The sequence below is a fragment of the Excalfactoria chinensis genome, chromosome 3, assembly GCF_039878825.1.
Source record: "Excalfactoria chinensis isolate bCotChi1 chromosome 3, bCotChi1.hap2, whole genome shotgun sequence".
In the NCBI taxonomy this organism is placed as follows: domain Eukaryota; kingdom Metazoa; phylum Chordata; class Aves; order Galliformes; family Phasianidae; genus Excalfactoria; species Excalfactoria chinensis.
The window spans coordinates 22,104,326-22,130,553 of record NC_092827.1 but is presented as its reverse complement, the minus strand read 5'-3'; the positions used below and the strand labels follow the sequence as shown (position 1 = coordinate 22,130,553).

Here is a 26,228-nt window from a genome sequence, read left to right as displayed (position 1 = left end):
TGATGTGCCAACAGCATGCCTTGAAATAAAGGATGGAATATATTCTGTGCATTAAAATACTGACATTTTTTCACAATTTGTTTTTGCTCGTTACTCATCCTGATTTCACATTATATCAATATGTTTCTCTGTCAACTGCAAAGAAAAAATATGCATTTTACTCTACGGATCTTGACTACGTACAAACTGGCATCTTTTCAATCTGGTTTCATTATACAGTGTATAATTTTCTGTTATATTCTTTAGTGCTGAGGGAAGGGAAGCAACAGGGGAATGATGAAGGCTCTTGCTCTCCTATTAAGCAGTTGAGTAACCTCCCACTGGGGCCGGGGCTTTGCCTGCCTTTGAAGCTGTTGTAAATCCCTCTATAGCTACACTTATTTTGATTTTGAATGGCTGTTTCTGGTTGGTTTAATCCTAATCCTAATCAATTTAAGATAAACAATTAGAAACGTAATTGGAATTTCATGTTTTTTAATTGTTATTAAAAAAAGGAAATTTAAACCCAATTCTACATTATTGCGGCATTAAGACTGAACAATGAAGATTCAGCTGTGGCCTTCAGTTTTTGTGCTTTGTGGAATAGACAGCTGCTGAGAGACACAGTCTGGTCTCGATTTCTTATTGTCCCAAGCAATGAAGCTGTAGGTCTCCTGGGGCACTGGGACAGAGATGCCAGCACAGAGGGCCAAAGCTACCCCCATTCACTGCAGTTCCAACTACTGTGATGAAGTGGTGAGGTAGTTTTAAGTTGCTTGTGTCTTTCTACTGCTCTCTGTGATCCAGGTTGCAGGCACAAGGAAGAAAGTGTTAGGATGCTTCCTCTGAATAGCTTATGTGGGCCAGGCAAGGCAAAACTTGAACATGCTCTTGTAACTTATAAAGGAAATGCTGAGAAAAATTGAAGTTTCCTGCAGCAGAGTTAACTTGGCTGCGCTGCCAATGCTTTACAACTTCTAATATATACTGAGCATAAATAAAAATATAAAACTTTGTTCTGTGATTTAAAAAGAAATTTGGGAATCCTGCTATTTTCATCTCATGTAATTTTAATTTTTCATTAAAATCTTTATTCTACATTGATTAGCTTAATTGTTCAAGATTATATGTAAGCATTTTTTAAAATTTATTTTAATGTATCATGGACAGATACATAAATGCACATATAAAACAGAATTATCTTTGTGTGTTGTTCTTTTTACTATAGGTATGTGTCTTGTGCATTGGGATGCCCATATGAAGGAGACATCACACCAGCTAAAGTGGCGGAAGTAAGAGTGAAATTGTGACATTTCTTTTAATGAAATTAATATACATTTGAAGATGTCTATAAGTCATATTATCTATTTAATCCTAAAAAAGATCTTTAATGAATAACAGAAGAAAACTAACAAACAAACAAAAAAAAAACAACAAAAAAACAAAACACAACTAACACTCAAAGTGGGTGCACAACGTCACTATTTTCCTCCACCATCTGTGGTCATGTGGTGTGTTTTGATTGTTATGAGAATGGGGTGTCTCTCAGTCATGAGAAGATGTATCATGTACCATTTCCTTCAACAAGAAAGTACGGAAACACTTAAAGAAATAGTTGTGTCAGTGGACCAGGTTGTTTGAGATGATCCACTCTACACTGGCATGAGTTATTGCTGCTGTCAGCCAGCAAAATCACAGGTAAAACATTGTGTTTTGGCAAGTGCCGCACAAGTCTCATGTGACTGACGCATGAACTAATCCCCAACATGATTTCCTGCAACTTAACTCATTATTCTCATCTGATGAAGAACACCTCTCTCCACCAATTTTTTCCATTTTCGATAAAGACAATGAAGATGGTCTTAGTCCAGCCTTTTCTTTCCTAGCAGAGTTGGCAGACTGAAAAAACTGGGAACTGGAATACAAGTGTTATATTTTGCAGGAAGATGAAGAGTGCAGCGAGGGTGAGATGGACAGCAGAGATAAAAACTGGGAGGGAATTCAAGCAGCACAAGATCAAACACAACAGCTTTCCTTCTGGAGAAAGACTTGTCTTTTCTATTACACTTAATCACCTATTTTTGATGATCTAGCAAAATCTGCAAACCACTTTTTTTTGGTAGCACTAGCAGCTAGTCAACATTAGTCTGATTTATTGTGTTCTCCTTGTGTGGCTTTCAGGTCCCATTCTCATGCATCTTCTTCTGTGTACATCCCAGATGGAATCTGTGATAATACTGCTCCCACAGCAGCCACATAATACTTGAACTCTTTGAAAAAATAGCTAAATTGGAAGGTACTCAGTATTTCTAAATTAATTGGTTTTAATATGAAGTGAAAGTTATAAGTGACACAGCTTTACTTAGAGTGGTGATGACAGATTCAGCTGTGCTGTTGGTAAATTGCTTACTGCAATATCATGTTCCCCAACAGGCTTCTTTCCATGTGTTGCTTGTTTTCTTAAACTAGCTACTCTCCTTGTGCAGAAAAGCCCCTTTTCAGATTGACAGTGGGTGTGCTATCTAATGTTCCAAACATGCATATATTTACATACACAGCTATTTTATGCCTAAATTTTAGTATGTGTCTTTTTGTGTACCTCTACACCATTGTGCATAAGTTTAAGAATGAAAACTTCCTCGTTAAAGTTACTAATTCAGGCCTTTATTCAGCAAGCAGACATGTTTCTATAGAAATATATGATTAGCTGTTAATGGATTTTATGTGAACATCTGCACTCATCCTTTGCTGAACCAAAGTGATCAAAATTACTGGCCCTTGTTGCTCACCCTGTCAGAGATCTGCCTCTTGGGTCATCATCTTTCTTGGGATGGGAGCATCTGATTGTGCATTGTAATCAACAGCTATGATTGAAAGGTTTAGGCTGTTTTGATACTGTCAATGAGAATGAACAGTTTTTTTTTGTTTTTTTGTTTTTTTAATGGAAACTTTAACTGAAGCAAAAACAATTAGGGGAGAGAGGCGGATCATCAACCTACATACATTTCAGGCTTAGTATGTCATAACTGTTTTACAATTATCTAGTGAGTCCAAGCTTCAGATAAATATAGAATACATCTGGTTCATCCATATAGTTCTTTGTTGAAAGTAAAAAACAAAACATAACATTTTTAATGTATTATAATAAAACTACATAACTCATTTTTATCACTGTGTTTCTCCTTGGAATAAAGTCTCTGTTTAATTGTTTTCCAGATAAATATTTATTCATATTAATATTAACCATGGAGTAATTTCCATTCACTGATCAGGCTACAGCAAATATACCTAATCTTGTTTTAACATCATTTTATATTATTGCAAAGTTTCTCTTGCATCACAAGGACTGCAGTGTGTTTTTGTGTTGTTACTCACTTAAAAGTGTTAGTAACTAGACTATGACCTTTTGTATTAAATTTAAGAGTATAGTTTTAGATTTTCTTTGCAACAGTATTCACATGCCTCTGGGGTTGCAGTGCTGGGTCACCAACTTCCATTTTGATCAATGCTTGGTGTCAGGGCAGTGCTCCCAAAGGGAGCGGCCCAAGGCTGAAAAACTCTCCAGTAGTGCAGAACACAGCTGTTCAATTACAAACCTATAACACATTCTGGTTACATTGTGTTGTGTTCTCTTGTCCCCTACCTTAATCTCAAAAATCCACACTGAAAACTTACAAAACTTTATAACTAATGAGCTGCCTCTTAGTATAGTTGGTTAGAAAATTCAGCATGAGAAACACTCATTCATTTTCTAAGCATGCATGTTCTTCTTGAAACTAAGCATCTCTCTTTTTAAGGGTCAGTTTAAGGCTAGATCATGACAAGTCAATGATGATGTTCAGTTTTGTTAGCAAAGTTTCCCATTTTCTTCTTTCAGAACTATATATTTAGAAAGCTGGAAGACAGAAGAACTCAGCACAGGTTTAAAGGGAATTCAATAGGATTTCTAGCAGTTGATATAGTCTCCTTGCCATCACTAAAATACTCACCTATAAAGTGAATCAAGTGGGGAAAAGAATGTGAAAACGAACAAAACAAAACCCGATGTTTGGGGACTAACTTGGCCTAATTCACCTCTAACTGCAGATGATCCATTTTATGTTACAACAGCAGTCTAGTTTAAACATCCGCAGTGTGTTGATGATATAAAAATATGCTGCAAGTTACAATTAATTTTTGCGATCTGGTGAATGCCCTTCCCTTTCTTAATTGTATATAGAATATATACTGATGTGACCAAAGGACTCTTTGACTATAAAGCAGGAGTTTTACTACATTTGCAATGTTCATAGTGCTTACAGGCTCTAAGCAAGACAACTCAGACCACTTGAACTTCTTTTTCAGCTGTTCTTTGAATTAAGTGAACAACGATATAGATCCAGTACTTGTGGGACTGCTAGTGCAGCACTTTGTCAGCTTCCTCAGGCATATTCACAGCAATCCTGCTGATGAAGTCTTGGAATTGCTTTAACAGCTAAGTGCAGTGCAACCAAAGTTGTCCTGGAGAAAAGTCATGTTTTTTTAATTTCTAAACAGTTGATGTCCAGATTAGGATTCCTCTCCAATGGAGTGGCCTGTTGAGATTGCTGATGCACAGTGGGAAATGCTAAAGGAGACATACATACTCAGCACGTGCAAATCACTTGAAGCCTTTTCCAGATAAATTTGACAAAGTCAAAATAGGAAGTTCCTACATTCAATGTCTAAAGCAGTATATTCAGTGCAAACATAATTGTTGCTTCCTTGTGTATGTCTGTCCTTGTGCAATCTGATCTCATACTCACACAGTGAACTCAGCAAAGACATAATTAAGGCTCTATTTCTGTAAGAACTGCAACTATGGGGTTTTGCTTGTTATGAAGAGAAAAATTTAAATAAATAAATAAATAAATAAAAACTTGAATGTTAATTGAATTACAGCTTTGCTTTTATATGTATTTTAATAAATGGCTTAATGAAAAGCAAACATCTTAAAACTTCAGTTTTCATTGTTGTTTTCAGTAACAAGACAAAGCCAAATCAAGCTACTTTTTGATTATTTAATGTCTTAACTAAGCCACGTGCTTGACTCTATGTAATAAGCAAACAAAAAGGCAGGTCTTTTACCCTGCGGTTTGTAATCTGAAAAGTACATGGAGAAAAACAAACAGCTGGGAAGTGCCCAGAGAGAAGAAAATGCTGGGAAAGGGCTTGACAGAAGTTCATAATGTAAAGTCTTGCTTGTTTGAAGTATCTGGAGAGTCAGAAAGCAGTTGTTGATGGATTGCTTAGTTGTTTTTTTCATATGCAAAATCAGACCTATAAGCTTAAAAAAGGAGATGATGAATGGGATGTTCTTCTTGGGGTGCAATTTTGAAGAATGAATAGAGGTTTTCTGATACGTAGAGAAGTATACTCTTTTTAATGTGTATTCTGGACCTTATTTTTACTCTTTTATCTTGCCCTCTTCTTGTTTCTGTTTCTGATCAGGTGTCTAAACGTCTGTACAGTATGGGCTGTTATGAAATTTCTTTGGGGGACACAATTGGTGTGGGGACTCCTGGAAGTATGAAAAGAATGTTGGAAGCTGTTATAAAGGAAATCCCTCTGAGTGCCCTTGCTGTTCACTGCCATGATACTTATGGGCAGGCACTAGCCAACATCCTCACAGCCATACAGGTAACGTGAGTTCTTATTTTAAAGTCATGATAGAAATAATAGCTTAGTTCAAGTGCGCAATTTAAAAAAAACTCCCACCTTTAATGGAGAGGAAACAGCCACTCATTAAACTTTCAGCAACTATTGCTTGCTTTTCAAACTGTCTACAGGTGTTATTGAATCATAGGATCCTTGATGTTGGAGTGAACCTTTAAAGGCCATGCTTTCCATACCCCTGCAATGAACTGGGACATCCACAGCTAGATCAGGTTTGTTGTAGCCTGATCCAGCCAGGCCTTGAATGTCTACAGGGACAGGGCTTCTACCACATCTCTGCAGTGTATGCCGGTGACTCACCACCCTCAGTGTAAAATACTTTTTCCTTATATCCAAACTAAATTTGCCTCTTTTGGTTTGAAACCATTTTCTCATGTCCTGTCTCCACAGACCCTGCTAAAGAGTCTGTCTCCTTCTTTCTTGTAGCTCCTCTTTAGATACTGAAAGGCTGCTATCAGGTCTCCCTAGAGCCATCTCTTCTGCAGGCTAAACAGCCCCAGCTCTCTCAGCCTGTCCTCACAGGAGAGGTGTTCCATCCCTTGAATCATATCTGTGGCCATCCTCTGGATGTGCTCGAACAGGTCCATGTCTCTCCTGTGCTGAGGACTCCACATCTGGATGCAATACAGTGCAGAGTAGAAGGGGAGGATCACCTCCCTGACCTGCTGGCCATGCTTCTTTTGATGCAGCCCAGGATATGGTTGGCTTTCTGGGCAGCAAGGGCACATTTCTGGCTCATGTCGAGCCAACTGTATCCTGGGCTGTGTAAAAAGAAAATTAATGCCACTGTATTTGAAAAGCAAACAAACAAAGAAAAAAACACAATTGTAAAAAAATTACTGCTTTTTTTTTTCTACAAGAAAATGTCAAAAATTATTCTGCAACCTTGCATGAAATAGAAAGTAATCAGTTCTGAATTCTGATCTACTTCTTATCTTTAATTCCATACAAAAACACTAAGAAACCTTGATGATTAATATATTCCATTTATGTTACATGAATAAGGGAGGTAAAAAACTTTTTATTCTGATGTCTCGGATTCTGCTTATCCAAGGAATGTTTGTACATTCATTGTTCATTAAACTAAAATCTCTGCTTTACAGATGTGTCTAAATATAAAATAGAGTAATGCATTATTACATCTAGATTTCAGGCTGATAGGCCTCAGTTATTGACAATCATGTACACAGAATTGGATAGATAATTTTTTCTGCTATTAACACACCTTCCATATGCTTTTATATTTATGAATTTCATCTTTCAAACAACTTTGCATCTTGCTAATGTTATTTCAAATTCATGGGTAAATTATCAGGAATAATTAACTTCTGTAAGAGATATTTTACACTTTGTGTTTATGTTTTTTAGTGGTTTTATTTTATTTTATTTATTTTTTATTAATAATTTAACACAATTCAAAAAATAGACTACAAATTCTAATGGAGTTTTTGTCAGGATAGCATCTTAATGAAAAATACTTTCATGGGTACATGCATTACTAAGGAGAGACAGTATTGTTCTGTTTTATACTTAATGACACTTTCTGATTCCTTACATTTCATGATGTTACTTTTAAGATAAACTTTTCTTTGTCCTGTCTTTTTGCTTTGGCACCGCTCTTATCATTTTGTTTAGAAAATAACAGCAACTTATTACAACACAGAAGTGTTTCATTCAGCATTAGAATCTCTGTAGGTATTTGGTTAAATGCTGAATGACAAAATCTGATTAAAAACGGTTCTAACTTTTACTTACAGTATATTGTTATTACTATAGTATTCATTATTGACCCTTACTCACTTTTACTGTTGCAAATGTGTGTGTACGTGCCATGGGATAAATAAATTGCCAATTTCACAGTTAGCTTCAGTTGCAGATGTAATAGCTAAAAGCATGAAAACCCCTGAGTATGGGAGTAGTTTGCCATAAAAATGCTTGAAGGATTGTTTTCAGATCCTTCCTTAAAATAATTGCTGTCATGGTGCCTACTAAATACTGAGCTATGATTACGCTTTGTTACCCCTGATATTTGTTGTGATACTCATGTTTACATCATGCTGCTATCTTTTTGTTTACATCTGAACTCTGGAAGAGTTAAACGGGAAAAATCATCTGAGGTTGCTAATGTGCAGTTTAGGCTGTTTAACATGTAAATTCAAGAAAGCAACAGACCTGAAAAAAATCCCTAGGCAGCCTTCTCTGATTTCTGGGAAGCCAGGGGTGCCTAAGCTTCCAACAGCAAACTTCCTTATGTGCTCAAGTTCTGCTACAGTGCATGCCTAAAGGTGCTGTGTTTTTGGCTGAACTGAGCTTGTCATAGATTTTGCCAAAATTTCCTGATGAAGCAGGCATTACACAGTCTCCCTGGCTGGATTTATGCAAGCAGCTACTTGGCTTGGCCTAAAGGTAAGTCCCCAGACTCTTGGATACTCAAATGGGTCTGGAATGTCACAACACATCCTGCCTCTGTGGCCTAGCTCTGGCTCTAAGTAATGGCTTTGTTCGAAGAGATGGGGCAGCTAGCAGTGAATTATAGCTATTCAGTGCTATTTCTAAAACATGGCAACTGTGGCTGGTCAGTTGGATTATAGATGCCAAAGGTGGATTAGAATTCCAAGTCACTTTGTAGTCCCTGCTCCTGTGTTTGTCTGTGTTTTCTTTTCTGCCAAAGAGACATGAATGGGCAACTTAAAGTACTGGAGCTAAACTGTTGACTTCAACTCAGTGATTTGTTTCATAGACCAGATTCCCATAGATGGAATTCCTTACTCTGCCTGCTTTATGGGTTTGTGTGACAGACACAATATTTCATCAGGAGTGAAACGTGATTGAGGGGTTATAGAAGTAACGGGCTGCAATTATTGTTTCAAAACAGTTTTCAAGAATATTCAGTAGGTAAATTACAGTGCAATCTACAACCTCCAATTGAGTACTATTGCATTGTATATTGTGTTTCCTAAGAATTAATGACTGACAGCTGGAAAGCCACAAATCACTCTACACTAATTCAGGCATTACTTCGATGGGAGATCTCCTTGGAGTGGAAAGAGGTGCTGGTGATTCAGTAAGTGATTTTTTATACAGATCACATTGTCCTATGCAGGATTATACTACCCAGAATATTTTCTTTTGTTTGGGGCTGGTCCAAAGTCATCTAGAACTGACAGACCATATCTGTATAAGAAATTAGCAGGGAAGTAGCCTTGTAATTCTAGTATTCAGTTTTATGTGTGTTGTTTTAGCAAAAGGGTAGGTAGTGAAAGATGGAAGAGAGATTAGCCAACTTTTAGGGGATAAGTAATTTTTTAAGTTGCTGAAGTGAATAATATGGGTAGAAAGCATTACATTAAAGAAAAGAAAGGAGATTCACTTTTATGAAAAGAATCTATATAAAATGTGAAAAACATGAAGTGATGTTTCAGAACAAAACATTAAACAGAGGTGACTGGTTCTCTTGGTTAGCTGGCTTAATATTAAAACACCAGAATACAAAATTAAATGAGGAGGCAAGTTTGGAGGACAAGAAATGATGTGATGATTTAATTAGAAGTTGTGGTATGTTGAGTGAAATTGCATATGTGTGCTAGCTAATGTGACAAATACAAAATGGGGCTAAAAGAAGTAATAAAACATCTATAGAAAATTGTTACAGACCTCCAAGGAAGACTAAAAAGAATGGTCAGGAAACTTCTGTGCTGGAGAGGTCCCAAAAAGGTAGACCATTTATCTCAGGAGATTTGAGTTACCTTGATAATTGACTCCTGTAGCATTTATGGAATGGGTAAGAAAGGAGAAGTTTTTTAATGGAAATAGTAAAAAACTCTGTTTTCTTTTAATAGCTTGTGCCAGAAATAGCTTTGACTGTTTTTGTAGCACATACTTGAACATGAGAAAAGAATATGCTAACAGGTAAGTGGGAGTTTTGCCCTGCAGTGATACCTCAGTGAATTAAACAACTGCATGGTGATCTCACAGAGTTTTGTCAAATTCAAATTACTATCTTAATTCATTAATATGTTCTGATCCCTACACTACTGGGATCAAGTCCTAATTTTGAGAAAGCAAGTGTGAAATTCCAATGACTTACAAGGAGCTGTTTTAATACACTGTGTGTAATATTTCTACCTTATTAGAATACAAAATGAGTTTGACAATTAGTCAAATTTATTATTTTTTCATTAGTGATTTCTTTTTCAAGCAAATAGGAACTCTGAAATGAAATGCACATGTTAGTACCAGAAACATAAACTAGGAAGTCTATAATTAAGCTTTTGAGGCTTAATTTCAGATTTGAGAATAGCGTTTCTCATTACAGAAATTACAATATGTTCCCTTATAGAGATTGAAAAAAAAAAAAAAAAAAAAAAAAAAAAAAAAAAAAAAAGGTAGTATCACATTAATACCTTTAAGGTCCTTGAATTTTAAAAATTAATTTATTTAAAAATATCAACAGAACCAACAAAGTAGAGTGGTTGGCTGCTGAACTCTTCCCTTCATAACTTAAATAGATTCTAGATACCTTTTTACACACTGAAGAGATTAACCAACTTATATGTTTTTATGCTCAAGTTTACGTATGGAATAAGGGCTACATTCACACAAAGGCAGGCAGTGTTGATATGGCTAAGTTTTAAGTGTCAGAACCAGGAACAAAGATGCTGAAGGTCATGGTTTATTAATTCACAAGGATTGTTATGTTGCAGTAACAGAGTTCACAACAGCCAGGAGCCTGAAATGGGAGAGCCTTAGTTAGACAACTGAAAGAAGGATTATGTTTTAAATTCCCCTTTACACGATTCCTAAGGGCTTGCATTTGAAGCCTTAGGTGAGATCAGTTTTCTAACCTAGACCATCTTCTGGATGTTCCTGATCCCCCCCCCTTTTTTTTTTCTTTTTCTTTACCCCCCTCCCCCAGTCACAAGATTTTCTTTTCCTGACTGATTAACTTGCCTGTAGCAAGAGCTGACTGGTGGTACATTTAGCTGCTTGTTAGAGCCAGCTCACCATTAAGATGTCTTGCCAAGAAATTGCTCCTAAGATGCTCCTGTTGAAGCTCCCCTTCCTTCACCTAAGGTTGTCTTTAAACCTGAAATCTTGAGCTTTGTCCCCTCATGAGCTCCCCTGCAGCAGAGCTGCATCTGTGCTTGTGACCATTCTTTTATTTTGATTCTCAGCCTCATCCTCACCCACTGGCTTAGCTTTGAACCTGGCTTATCATGGGATTACTGTATGATTGCTGGGCTGTTACTGATCCTGGCTGTGAACTAATGACTGAGCTTCTGGCTCCTTTTTGGTGAGACTGTTTCTGCTGCCTGCCTAGCTGTGACTCTTGGCTCCTGATTTGCCATCCTTTGAGGAGCAGACTGTCCTTGGTGCTGCTGAGACTGTTAAGCATTTAGGGGAGAGACCAGGAACCGGTGTCTTCTGCTTTAAGGATAGATTTGAGTGGCAGCTAGTGATGAGTTGGGAGAAACAGCAGTTTGAGTTAGCATGTATCATGTGATCTTGGAGCTTAGCTGGTGGCCTTGTTTATCAAAGAAGCGAGATATTGCTATTAAGTTAATTACAGAATACATTTCCATGTGTCTGGTTGCACACAAAGCCCTTACAGTACTGCACGGAGAACTTCACTATGTTTAAGAGGGTACAAAAAAAAACCCAACAAAACAGTTTGAGGCATTGATGTATATGGCAGAGGAATATCAAGATTTTGAACTAAAATAACTCTTTTAAGCACCAGACCAACTTTAGGCACATTTAATTAACATAAATTTCTGTTTTTAGTCCATTATTTCTGGAACTAATTGACCTAATGAATATATGCATAATGATGAATTTCCAGTTAAGTACATCATCTGTAAGAATATTTCTTTACTAGAAAATTTGCTTAGCATTTGTATCCTGCAGTCAATTCTTGTTTTTTTTTTTTTTGTTGTTTTTTTTTTTCCCCATTTTTTTTCCCAAATAATTCTATTAGATGGTTTATGGTAACTGTTGAATCATAGCCTGAACCACTGATTGAGCACCTGGGGAAAGGACCCTGTCAGCACTGGAAGCACAGGTGAAGGCAATTGAGATGTGTGACTGGAAGGGGTAGAGCCTGGCTGCACCTCTCTTAGACCTCATTTAAAGGCTGACTGCCACTAGGGGAGGATCTCTGATTGGAGCTCCCACTCTTGTGGAGTTTTGTCTGCAAGCCTTGATCTTTGGAAGCGAGTGAGCACTTTCCCTTTGTAACACCATTCTATTTACGCTAGTCCCTTTGCTACTGCACTCCTGTATCACCGGTCCATCACATTGACCTTTCTGATTGTAACAGATGGATAGTAAAGAATGCAGCGCTCGTGCTAATGTGCCCTAGTAAGTGACTATTATGTGTGTCTGAGAGCTGTACAAATTTGAGTAGCTGAATAAAATAGAAAATTAATAAAGAGGAAATAGCGATAGATTATCATGGAGGTATCTATAGTGGTGGAGGAAGGTTGAATGGGAAGGAGTATATTTGTATTTTATAGATGTTCAACTGTTTAGGGATTCCTCTGGGAATTTATTACATTTTTACTTTTTCGTGAAATGTGAATAATTTTATGATTTATGTATAATAGTGTGTATGCCATCTTAGTGTTATTGATTCTACAAGAAGCAGTGCAATGAATGTTTGAAGTATAATTTTAAGAAGCCTTATTATGTAAAAAGTTATAAGCAGATTTTACTGTGGCTTAGTTTTCATGAGTTTTATGTCCTGGTTTCTTCTTTGTAATCCATTTCCAAAAAGACACAAAGTTAAAAGGAACTGGAATTTATGGTGAAATCCCCCTTTTTCTTCATTATGATGTAAAGGCATAGCTGGGTTCTGAGTTCTTGGGTGGCTGCTTGGGCAGAGTCATAAAATTAACAGCGATTTTAAAACTAGATGAGCTCTATTGCAAAATGCTGTATTAGCAGAGAGTGGCAAGAATGTGAAGTAAAACATCAACAATAAAACTGAAAGACTCTCAGTTCCCTGCTTTTCTAAAAATGAAACAGCAACAAAAAAGCAGAAGAAAGCCTGTAAAGGAGAGCAAAGAAAGCATTATTAACTCAAAGCATCATTCATTCAGGCATGCACATTTCTTTATGTGCTGATTTAAACATTCACCATTTTAGATTGCTGAAATTTGGGATTGCTTTTATCTGCCTGCAGTTGGGTTTTGACCAGTATCTAAATTCCTTCACTAAACCAGAGAGCACAGTGTTGTGTGTGCACAAGCCTTGAAAAAAAGCGTAAAATCTCCATTGATTCCTAGGCCTTATGTTTGTCATGGAGAATTGTACTTCTTCCTAATGACCATAGGCCACAGTTGTGGTAGTACTATAAATATGAGATATATCTGCATCTCTCATATTGTATTCCTTATTAGTAACCCAATATTGGACATTCAAAATGGTGTATGGAAAGAAAAAAGTAATCCTTTTTTCTTTTTTTAAGAAATGCTGTCTTTTAAATTCCTTACCATGCACAATCATTTAGATCTATTGTGTAGGAGAATAAACTGACCCTTCTGTTGAAGGCTAGAGAAGACAGGTAAACCAGCATTGAAAATGTATTGAGCCTTGCACATAGGCATTGTGTTAGACTTGAACTAGGGATTTGTCGTGGAACACTGAATATGAGTTTACTATCTGTAGAAGGTAGTCTGGCCTATAGATAAGCAAGTCAAAATATACTATATATTATATATATATATTTTTTTTTTTATTTTTTTTTTTTGAGCAATAAATAGTAATGGAGGAGATAAGCTTTTATGTGGTGGACTGCTGAAGTTCTTGATTAAGCAGTACACTAAATACCACTAGGATTTTGTTTTGCCATGTACTGGGATGCCCATTGCCTTGCAGTGAAATGAATTACATCTAAACTCATTTTTAATAGTTTACTTAATGTTTCAACAGTATGCTAAAGACAGTTTTTTTAAGCCAATAGGGAGGTATTATTATATGGAGTGAATGAGGTACAGGAGGCAGGAAACATAACATTTTGGCTTGTCTTTTCCTGAGTTGGCATGTCACTGTACATATCAGTTGTCGTCGGTTTTTCATTCATAAAATGAAAATAAGGCTTGTCTCTTTTTTTTTTTTTTTGTGTGTGTGTGAGATGCTAGAAGGAGGATCATCAGAATACTAAAATTATTATTATGAAATGCAGATTTCAAAGTAATTATTTAAATTGTGGCTTAGAAGCTTTTTTCAAATAGAATATAATTTTCAGATTTGGAAAGCTAAGGTGTGCGAGTGGGCAAATAATCAAAATACATACGTGCACATTCAAATCATCTGAGTCTAGTAACACGCCATTTCCTTTCTCCTGCACAGACTGGTAGTCTGAAGAATTTATTCAATGCAGGGTGGGGGTGGGAAGGGCTTACCGTATGAAACACTTGTGTGTTTTGAGATTTTTAAAAGTATTAATATTGTTTGTGTTTTTAATTTGAGAAATGCATAGAATTGCTGAGGTTTTAGCAGACCTCACGAGTTTACTTTATTCTGCTGTTCACAAATGAATCAAGGTGTGCTAGGATACTGCGGAAGACTTAACAGAGAGCTCCAGAAAGTAATTTCAAGGTTCAGATAGGGAAACATTAGAAAAAGCACAGCTTGACTGAGAATGGGATTCAGGAAGGGCTGGTCATGCTTCAGTATTTTGCTGGAATTCTTTGAGGCAAATACTGCTAAAGGAGACAAAGGATACACAGTGGCCATCATATGCTTTGATTTGTCAGAAGACAGTTTACAGTGTTCTGTATTGGAAATTAATATTAAGGTGTGGAGATGTATTAAGTGGAAAGGTGACTCAATGACATGAAACAAATGCAGTTATAAAACAGAATTTCTTCAAGCTGGAAAGCACCCATCAGCAGAGATGTGGAAGTACTGGCCTGATTAAATATGTAATTCTTAGTTTCATAGTGTTTTTAAAGGCAATTGGTCTAAGATACAGAAATTAAAATCTCTAGACTTAAATTTAGAAGTTTTAGACTTTTGTTATGGCACGGTAGCTAGCACAAATTGTGTGTGTAAATCTGATACTCTAAAATGTGCAAAAGGAAGAAGATCAAAATGAGGAGAATATGAATAAACATAATTCTTTGGTAAGGTAATTTTTTTTACTTATTTATTTTTTACAGCAAGCCTCTCCCTTTAAAAAAAACAAACAAACAAACAAACAAAAAAAACACTTTCTTGAGCTTTCTGGTTTTGGATTTCTTTGGGAGCTTTTTAGTCCTAGGTACTTAACAGGTATCTTTTGGGTTTGAAGTGCAAAGGATACTTTTGAACTACTTGCCAGTGTCCTAATAAAGCCATTAACAATAATCCAAACTTATTTAGAAAATGTCAGCTTGTGTTTTTATTATTCCTTTTGTTCATTTGTCCCATCAGAAACAGCATGAAACATAGGTATAGCTGGTAATTAAAAAGTTCACATTTAATCTGAAAAAGTATACTTTAAGAAAGAAAAGAGTGAGTAAAATTGCTCAAGAATGAAAACTAACAAAAAAGAAGTGAGCAAATCTGTGTTTGAAAACAGATAAATGAGAGGAAAATGGCAGGTGAACTGTGAAGAGATACCAGATTGTGGTGTTTCTGTTAAAGAAACTTAGGAGAGTACACACTTGAGGAAAGTAGAAAAACAATTGCATTATATCAAATAATATCACACTGTTAAAAGCGGTCAGCTAGTTACTTTTGCAAGTGAAAAAACATACTGAAGAAATGAGTATATCAGACCTACATATGGGAAGAAAATGAAAACTTAAGTGTTCATACTGAAAATCCAAGAGAGATTTTCCAGTGTTTTCTCTGTTCTTTTTCTTTTTGTGGCTTTTTCTTCATAAATATACTGGTTTTATATTGTTGCCTGTAATTTCAATGAAATAAAAAAGCAAGAGAATAAACAGACAGTACCACTCCTCCTGCTTTTATTGCTTTCCGCTGCCTTTAGCAGGATGTGCATAGTATGCATTTTCTGAAGGGCTGGATGTTTCTGACCTTTCTATCTGTGCTTCAGAAAAACTTGATAGCCTGATAGTTAACAAATAAATTCTTCACTGCAAATATTGCAGCTGTTACACTATTTCAAGGAAAGAAAAAAGTTCAAAAGTGGACACTGCTTCATGATTTTTGGTTTTCAAACCTTTTAGTTTCACACTTCTAGAGATAGTAAAGGTTATTATATTATTTTTTATCAAAATAGCAGCCAAAGTTGCAAGGTGAAAAAATATACATTTTCCAATAGGTAGCATATATGGCTTCTTAGTATATTGTAAGTGATTATCAAATAATAGAAGTCCTCATTATTCTAGCTGATGATTGAATTTCAGAAGCTTTCAACCCTAGTTACTGAACCAGAAAACCTCAACTCTCCCTGTTTCAGAATACTAATCGGACAAAGAGACTCTTCATCAAAAATAGATTATTCTCATTTCCAAATTCTCTCACTAGCACTGACTTGGAACAGTATATACTACTTCCCTCTGGCTTAAAATCAAGCCTCAACTAACTTTTAAGCCATTTTTAAATAGTGTTTAAACTGAATTTCTTATGCAAATTCATGTGTGTTTCTGTATGTCTCTGCAAGTTCATATGGATTTGTCACTCTAGATCTAAGTGGAATATGCATGGAGAAATCACTGTAGTATGAGAAAAATAAAATCTAAAGTGGTTTAAGCATTTTTTTTTATCTTAAAGGCAATGATTAATTTCTTTACTAATAGCACCGAAGCTGTGGATTTATAGGAGGAATGAGTTTGTCCCCAAAATTTTGTCGTCATTCCTAGTTTTTTCTGTGCTTGCCTATATAGACATTTTTTTTCTTAGAATGCTGTTTTAATGTAGTTTTCGTAATCTCCACTCGAATGCTTTCATTTCTGAGTTTTCCATGCTGTAAGTGACGTTCAGTTGCACATTTCATTCTTCAGTGGCAGTGATATGTTCCAGTTTCAGCTTTGTTGATAATTTTCTGATACATTAAATCCAGAACCATTAAGACGGTTCTGTTTTGATTGACCAATACCTGAAATCTAGCATTGCTTCCATAACTGAACGTCTGTCTCCTCCATAGAAGTGAAAGCACTTATATGAATGTAAAAATAAGCAGATTAAGATAGCTTACTGTAAATGATTGTTACATCTTCATCAGTTGCTGTTCTACTGCATCATTTTTTACTTGCCATATCTGGAATATTGTAAAATGGAAAGTAATTAGAGTCAGTAGAGAACAAGGAGACAATTCTGTCTTATTTCACCTTTTGCCAGTTGATAATAAGTTTGGAAATTGTGCTTGCAAATAAGGCTTTCACAAGGTAGCACAGTACATGATATAGGTACTTAACCCACAGATTAAAAGCCCTTCTGAGGACAGTGCTCCATACAGGATGTTATTGTCTACCTCTGTTCTCCTTTGTAATTCCCTTTTTTTTTTTTTTTTTTCTTTTTTCTTTTTTTTTTTCTTTTTTTTATATACCATTCTTTGTCTCCCTCAGAGCTTGACTGGATAAATATACTGCTGGCAACTCACTGACAAGAAGGGAAAATGATATGAGCAGATACCGTGTTGCTACATCATCTAATCATAATATTTTCCCTGGCACTTAACATTAATTTTCTCTTCTCACTATTTTCCTAGCCATTGTTTTGTAGTGGTAAGTCCACATAGCCAGAGCAATAGTCTTCTCACAGACCTCCTTCTATCATCCCAACTGTGTCTTGTTTAACTTGACTATTTAAATGGCTGGGAGTCAGCATCATCCAGTTCTGAAGTGGACTGGGCAGTAATCCAGCTCTTTCTGTTAGAGACAGACATTCATTTTTTTGGAATAGAAACAAATTACTTCCAAATGCTGGAAATGTAAGAAGGCTTTTCAGAAAAGGTTTTCAGGTGTTTATAGAACAAATTAGTATAAAATAGTTTTCAAAATGCTAAGCCCAGTTTTAAATAAATATTTAGTGCTTTTAGGAGTTGTGAAAATATAGCACTAGAAAACTGAAGTCACTAATCTGTAGCATGTATAAAAAATGTAGTGAGAGCGCAGTGTCAAATTCCTCATGCAGTTTTTCTGTGGTGCCTCAACTGGATTGAATGCATAAAAAGGTAGTACTTCCTTTTTTTTTTTTTTTTTTTTTTTTTTTCCCCTTCCTTTCTCCCCCTGCCCCCCTTTTGTTTTACATAAGACTTACATGGCTGGCTGTAAGTTTGTCAAGGTGGATGCCCATTACAATCCAAAGCTGAACTATTTTAAAACAGCTTTTGATGCAATGTCTGGAAATCTAGATTATCTGGATTGGAAAATGTGGACTTTTTGTAGAATCATAGAATGATTTGAGTTGGAAGGGACCTCGAGGATCAAGTTCCAACCCCACTGCCACATGCAGGGTTGCTAACCAGTAGATCAAGTACTAGATCAGATCAGATTGCCCAGGGCCCTGTTCACCCTGGCCTTAAAACACTTCCAGGGATGGGGCATCCACCACATTTCTGGGCAAACTGTTCCAGCACCTGATCACTCATTTGATTTGAAGGTGTTTCTCTGTGTGTGTGTCTCATTTAGACACTCTCATTTTTCACAGCTATTATCTATCCCTTTTGGTTTTATGATGTCATACTTATCTATACACACCTTCTACAACACATAAAATGGGATTTCCATGTGCAAGTACTTTACCCAGATGACTCATCCTAGATCTACTCCATCTTGTCTAGCAAGTTCCATTGTCTGCATTCAGAATGCCTCCCACAACATGCATATCTTTATCAATTTCTGTTTTGTCAGCTGTCATGTTAAATTTAGGTATCAGCCTATGTGTCTTAATAGGTGTAGCACTCGTGGAATTGCTGTATAGCTACTTTTTGTGTTCCCAGTCTTATTATCCTCCAATTCTAGTTGTCTTTTTTTCCCTTATTCACTTATTTCATACTATTTCCCATGCTGTATTCGTTTTTGCCATAACTCCATTTGAATCAGTCACCTCTCTTTTGCTGCCTAGGTTCAGTGAAATGTCAAAACTGGCTACATTGTGGCCATAAATTACCTGTCCCTAGGCCTCTCTGGTATTGAGGCTGGTTGATATGAAAAGCTGCATCCATAAAATCAAATTGCCTCTGAAGTCAATGCAGTCACCTCAAAACTGCCAACTAAGGGTGATCTCTAATTAGTGCTAGTTCCCAAAATGTGCCAGAAATGGTTTGTTGAAATCCTACATAGCCAAGGCTGAAGCTGGGCCAAGGTTTACGGGAATAATTATGCACAGTGTTCAATTGATTTCCACTACTTGGGAGTCTTCCCTTACACAGTTTACTTTACTGGTCCTGTATGTAGCAACCAGAGAGCACAAGTTATGTTAATGGCAGGAAAGAGAGCATTTGCCATTGTTCCTAGTGGTAGAAGCCACTGGCTGTCCCCACTCCTGAGGTTTCCAAGTCAACCCTGGCTGTGCTCTCTGCTGCTGGAGTCCGTGGAGGTTTTCACTACCCCACTGACAAGAGTCTTCATCACACACCAGTACACTGTGCGTGTGTATATCTGTACATACACTGTAAGTTTGTGGTGAAGGTGGGAGTCCCCAAATTACATGCCCTTGATTCAAGGCACCAAACAGGAGCTCTTCAGGATGCTATTATCATTGTTTTGAAAAACTGATCTATTTCGGCTGGGTTTTTCCAAAGGAGTGTAGTTCAGGGCAGACATCCATCCCACAGGATTTCAGCTCAATTAGCAAAAATTGGCAGAGCTGTAAGTCGCGTACCATAGGATCTGAGTAGGGAAGATGCTAACCAGTCTTTGTAGCTGATACTTTCAATATGCCAATTTAAATTAAATTTATAATTGAAGTGCACCACCAAATTAATGTCAGTATTTAAGAAAGTCATCTGAAGCATATTCTTGATTAACAATTTGTGTTAATAGACAACCTACTTCCTTCCATGATTAAGATGTGCTTATGATTCTAGGATATGTACTTTTTGATCTAGAACATCTGAGTATGCCAGTAGTTGTGCACTGACCTTTATGTTTTAAGATAGCCTCCCTCTGGATGGACTGTGGTATTTGCTTTGAGCTTACATGCTGTACACTGAGAAGCTATGTGGTACAATGACGGTAATGTCATGTAGTATTTCAACACAACTTTGAAACAGTTCTGAAGAGAAAATCAGAAGTTTAGTTAGGATGCATTTATTTTAATTGCATGTAAGAGCATTTTGTCATGGCACTAAAAAAATAAAAAAAGAAAAAAATTACAAGAAAGTTTTTAGAAATTCTCCCTAAAATCATCTTGCACTTTAATCAGGCTGTGACTCTGCATAAATCTGCTAGAAGAAAATAAATGGTTTTTAAGCTTGTGTATTTTTCCACCCTGTCAGAATGATTCTCCCTTCCTTTTTCTCCTGAAGTAGATGTTTTTTTTGTGGGTTGTTGTTTTTTTTTTTGTTGGTTTTTTTGTTGTTTTTTTTTTTTTTTTTTTTTTTTTTAGGCTTAACAGTAAGTGTAAAATAAGGACAGTATTGCTACAGTGCTCCTCACTTGAAAATGGTATTAACTTACATTGTTTGTGAATATGGTAGGGTCAGACTAGTTTGCCATGGCAGGAGTAGCCATGGGAAATAACTGCAACTGGGTCCCAAATCTCAGTGTCTCCAGCAGGGAAGTGCACTGTTTACAGCATGATGCTTACTTCCTTTTTGGGCAGCTCTACAGACAGCTGTGCTGAGGGGGTGTAACTAAACCTCTAGCCATTTTTGCATGTTTATGGCTTCTCAGAACCAATTATGTTGTGATCCAGCAGGCAGTGAAAGAGAAAGATTTAGTTCCTATTGTTGAGACACATCAGGCAGCTTTAAATAAGCTTTCAAAGTAAATTGAACTGCAGAAAGACTAGGGATTCTGGTATTAGACATAGTGAAATTTCAAATTCTCTGTAAGAGCATTTGTTCATTAGGTCTTTGTAGCTGTATGAGAACAAATGGTTGTCTTGCGTAACTGCAATGAGCCAAAGATGACTCTTCTTTGGTCAAGACAGAAACCAAAGCTGATGCAGTACTTAAAGTATGACAATCATCTTTCCCTTCTGTGCTGTCCAGAAGCAATGCTGAACCGCTCTTCTGAAGCAACTCATTTGTCATATATCTATTCTTTTTCGTTTGAAATATTACAGTACAAATTGAAACAGCCAGGGGTTCGAAAACAAAGCCTTTTTGATCATTGTAAAGACAAATGGATGATACGTTCCATAATTTTTACCAGCTTGCATATTTTCCTGTTTATTTAATTCTTTTCTCCTTTGTTGCCTAGTGCAACTACTATACAGTGACACATTGTCAGAGGCAAATGATGTGATTTGCTTAACATAAAGTCCTTTCAAATGCAGAATGTAAACAATTATAGAAGGAAAGATTTTTCTCTGATCTACGTTCTTTGTAGTTAGATGTTGCTCGCACTAAGAGTTATACCAGTATGTAAGAATTTTTATTTTGATGGATCTTTTCCACTTATGTATGGACAGAGTAGAAGTAGTCTCAGTGAGGCAAATAGCATGCATTTATAGCAAAAGAGAAGATGCTAAGTTGAATGTTTTTTTCTGTTCTGGCTTTAACATTAAAGTTTTTTTTTTCTTGAGCAATTTGCAACATTTTTTTTTATCTTTTTTTTTTTTTAATTTTTTTTTTTAAAAGAACTTTATGCAGCTTAAGGAGAAATAGTGGAAACTAGATTACAGTTTGCAGTTGCCCGCCTTCATACTACCAATTAGTCAATGTATTAGAAAGCATGATTCTCTTGGAAATACTCTAATATGATAAGAGATTATAATGCAATGTGATGAATATTACAAAACTGATCCACTTACAGCAGAATAGTAGGAGCTGAGAAACTGTCACACTCTTTTAAAGTTTACTGCATTGCGATGAAAATGATGCTGAAAACTTGACTTAAAAAAAGGTTAATTTTTTTCCTATAATGTTTAAATGATGCCTGATTTGATTACATTTTCTCTGGTCACTTTACAGTCGTTATTATCTGTTTAATCCCATCCTGGATTCCTATTCAGGACATTACATTTTATAACAAAACGGAAAGTTATACTTCCTTGAAATTACACAGATGAATGAGTAAAACATTCTGGAGCTCCTAAAATGAGTTTGCTCCTTGGTTCTGAATCTTTACAGTAGAAGCTGTATTTTCCAGCAAGACCTTGATGGTCCATTTGTTAAATACATTTGTTTGAGTCTTGATTAAAATTAAGCATGTGCATAGCTATTTGCAATTCAGGGGTTATTTAGTGGGAATGAATAGAAAACTCAAATTTACTGCTAGAAATCCTTTTATTTTAATTTTAATTTTTTTTTTCTTCAAAACATTTAGAAGTGAATAAATATTTAATAAACAACAAGAATATGTATTAATTTATTATACCATAACTTGCATTGAAATTTTGCTATAACTTATACTTACCTGAGGTCTTCCTTCTTAGGAGTGATGGGAAAAATAAAATAAAAAAAAAAAAAAAACATTTCTTTTTATTATTGGATTTTGTTTGATATTGGTTTTGTTGTTTTTATTTTTTCTGTGGTGGTCTGTTTTGTTCCTTGCAGTGGTTTTCATAACACAGATACCAGTGAGGGGAAAAAAAGCTGCATTGTAGCTATTGTAAATATTCTACAAAATGTCCATCTGAAGCCCCTCAACCTCTGGTAATTAGAGGCCATACTGTGGAGATTGACAGGGTAAATTACCAGTTAATGTTTACACAACAAAACATATGCCCAGTACAATATCCCACACTGATGTTACTGAAACCAAAGTCCGGAAATGTACAGTGGAAACAAGACGTGGTACTTTTCTTGTGCCAACACAAACAGCAATTACAGCACAGTGTGAGAGAAGTCATAAGAAATACTACTGCATATCAGTAGTTCAACAAAGTCAGCACTTTTGTGTAATTGCAGGGGGAAAGGGCTGAAAAACATTACAGAACTCAGCAAGAAATGGCCCTTTATACTTTTAAAGTGATCCTTGATAAAACAATGCTGGGGTCATGAGAAGGCTACTCTGCCAATTTTGCTTCACTGTGGGATCCATTGACATCTGGCTGAGCTGCGGAAGCTGGAAAACTTCTTTAATATTCTCTTGACAGTAAAATGGACATGTGGAAAACATTCTAATCTGTTAATCTTTGGTGCTCCTGAAGAAAAAGGACATTTGGCTTTATACTTTGCGATGATAAATATTAAGTCTCCAGGTCTCGCTGTAAATAAGTTAAAAGCATTCAAATGGAGAATGTATTTCTTATTTTCCAAATATGGGAGAAGATGGATATGCACCTGTGTAATCCAGATGATGTAATAAATGCAAGGAGTTTTTTTTCTAAGGGTAGTTTACCATGCATCTTTGGCGATTTGTTCTTCTTTATGGTGAATATATTTATTCAATGAATAATTGGGAGAAGAATCTCCAAACTTCCTTATATCCCACATACTAAAATAGACTAAATTTGTTTTTTTTTTTTTTTCCACTCAGGGGATTATGAAAATAAAAATACAAGGGATTCAAAATAGTAGTTTGCCTGAATAAAAAGCTGCACTTTTTATTTAATAGTATTTAATAGCATTAACTCTACAAATCCTTTTTGACCTGACCTTTAATATGGAATAATGTTGAATGATGGAGATAGACATTCATTTAACTTGAGGTAAAATGTACTTCGTTACTGTCATGAAATACAGAAATACCAGAAATGAGAAGAGCGGTTATCTATCACATAAAGAAGTAACTGCAATGAGCTTATACTATGTGTTGTAAATATGAAATGTATATTCAAAAAAGGCAAACATGGGAGAACAAAACTGGAATTCAAAATTCTGCAAATATTTATACATTTTGAATTAGACTGAACAACCAAAACAATGCATAGAAATAATGCATCTATACATTTGATGAAAATTAAAGTGATTTTCTTGTCTAAAATAGCAAATTATGCTATTGTAACACGTGTTCCGTGCTGGAAATGTTTGTGACTTCATTTGGGTGACTTCTTTTACAAAAGAAATACCCGTGTAAAATAAGAAAACTGTTGTCTCTCCTCATCCCTCCATCCCCACAAAAGAAAAACACAACCAAACAAAACCAAAATACAACAAAAAAAAACATGTAAGAACAATTAAAAATATGAAAACAGACTTTTGTTCCCTATAGAAACAGGCCTATTTCTTTCTGCCTGCTTATTTGGGAATAGTGGTATTTCAGTGATTGTTACTGAGATCTGCCAGAGGCATCAAATCTTTGAGTTCCAACTGCAGGGTAGAATTATTTTAACAATCGTAATAGTAATGATATAGGCCTGATGTTCATGGCCTTGCTTAAGCAAGCTCCCACAGAAGAATAATTTCAGTAAAGTAAGAATTAGTCCAATCTACATTTGAAAGACTGTGTTTGCAAGAGTTCTATGCTTGTAAAACAGCTTCTTCTAAGAAGCTGGCTTTACTGACAGGACTTCAAATGTTGCTGTTGCCTAAGGAAAGTACAGTAAAATCTGATTGAAAAGTCTGTGGGGGGAAGATGAAATTACAGAAGTTCTAGGCTTCTCAAGACACACAGACAGACCCACCACCATCCTGGTGCTTCTGAAATAGCTGAAAACATGAGCTTTGGCACGGTATTCTATGTAGATATTGTTTAGATGGGTTTTGTCTGTTGAGCTTCCCCAGCTTCCATGCCAGTGAGGCAGCAGCAGTTTTAGACTGTGAAGACCACACATGCTGTATGGGTGATCAGCCCTTAGGGAGCTGATAGTACTCCACAACACATCTGGAGATACCAGCCCCAGGGATGTGGGGGCAGTCCCCCTTTTTGCTGGCAGGGTGGCAGGTGGGTGGGATTTCAGAAATAATACGGGGAATGAAAGTCAAAACAAAGTGGTTTCTGTGGGTGGGTGATGTTCCTGGCTCTAGGGGAGTCAGGTGCTGCTGTGTGAGGGCTCTGGCTGAATTAAAGTCAGCTGGGATTGTAAATGCTGTTACCACTCCTTAAGATGTCCTGTTGTTTACATACTGCTATGGAATGAAATAGCTCTGTTCTGCTTTTCCAGCTTTTACGTAAGCACCATCATTGCTACAAATGAGTTTTAGTATATTTATATCTATGTTTACAACAACCCACCTATTTCTTTTTCTCAGATAGGTACAAGCTTGTATCCTCTGCCACTTAGTGCATCCTGCTGGAAGTGTTGTGTATACAAAGTGAGGGAAATTAGACCTCCAGGAACAGTTTTTGGCTACTCAGCTCAAGCCACAGAGTGGATCAGAAGAAGCTGGTCTTCTGGGAACTAAAAGGGGTAGGAGCTGGCTGACGCTTATCTGGACTGAATGAGGAGATTGAAGAATTTATAATTTCTTTCCAAAGTACAAATATCAAAAAAAGGGGCAGCCAGGATAGTTGAACTAGAGTATATGATCCCTGAATGTAGGAATAAGCAGCCTTTTCAGGCACTGTGATGCTCGAGTCAGATTTGCTATTTTCACTGAATTCATGTATTCCATTTCTGCCACATCCACTTGAAATACTAGAACAGTGCCTTTCTTCTGTCCACCATAGTAGCACTCACCATTTTCAGTACTGTAACTTACAGTGAAGTGCATTCCCTGCAGCCAATATCTCAGCCATTCATTTTCTTCTGTGGTTCCCATCTTTAGTGCACTCTCAGCTGATGCTCTGTAATTCAGGCATTATGATAATTCAGCCACTTTATCTCAGTGGGCACATATCTGCTCAGCTTATCCTCTGTGAGACATCTCTGGCAAAAAGAGTGGGTTTTGCTTCTTGATGAGACCTTCAACATCATCTGTTCCAAACAAGCTTTCATCAGTCTCAGCACATTCTTTCTCTCTCAGAACAATCCTCAGGATCTTTACCAACGGATTTAGTAATCATTTTGTCTTCCCTGTTGATTCTAAGACCTTTATTATTATTAATTTACAATGTGATGTAGCACGTGAGAAGAACCTTGTCGCTACATAGGTGTGGCGTAGGTATTATTTTATCTGTGTACATAACACTTTTCTTCCCACCTACTCCACTGTTGTCCATAGTTTTTCTTCTCATTCTCTTTTCCTTCTGATCCCAAAATTGTTATTTTATCTGTTTGCCTCCTGGCTGTCCAAACTTGAATCTGTAACCTGGATATCCCAATTTTTAAAATCAGATTAATTCATATGATGTAACAAACAAAGTGTGAAACTACCAGAGCTTTAGCTGAGAGCAGGATTTTCTGCTTCTAATCTCCTGCAACAAAACTGGAAAATCTGGAAATGCCCTGGGTTGCTTGGGAAGGGAAGAGGAAGAGAGGAATGGTAGGAAGGGAGAACAGAAAGCCATTCAGTGCCCTTATGATCATCACATCTTCATGGGTTTGGAAATGTGTCTCCTTCTCCCCCCCCCCCCAACCCCCCCCAGCAGGGCCAGTGATCCTTAGTAGGGAACTAACTCTAATGTGCAGCCCTGAATAAGCAAACCACAGTGTCCTGTAAATAA

The 26,228-nt window shown here is 36.4% G+C and overlaps 1 protein-coding gene across 3 annotated transcripts in view; it reads left to right on the top strand.

The window, feature by feature from the left end:
- HMGCLL1 (3-hydroxy-3-methylglutaryl-CoA lyase like 1) overlaps positions 1-26,228 on the top strand; it is a 76,558-nt gene that overhangs the window by 35,877 nt on the left and 14,453 nt on the right. For all 3 annotated transcript variants that reach the window (XM_072333174.1, XM_072333175.1, XM_072333176.1), the window contains exons 6-7: positions 1,208-1,271; positions 5,449-5,637. In XM_072333174.1, coding sequence (XP_072189275.1) covers positions 1,208-1,271; positions 5,449-5,637 — 253 coding nt within the window. The remainder of the gene's footprint in view (positions 1-1,207; positions 1,272-5,448; positions 5,638-26,228) is intronic.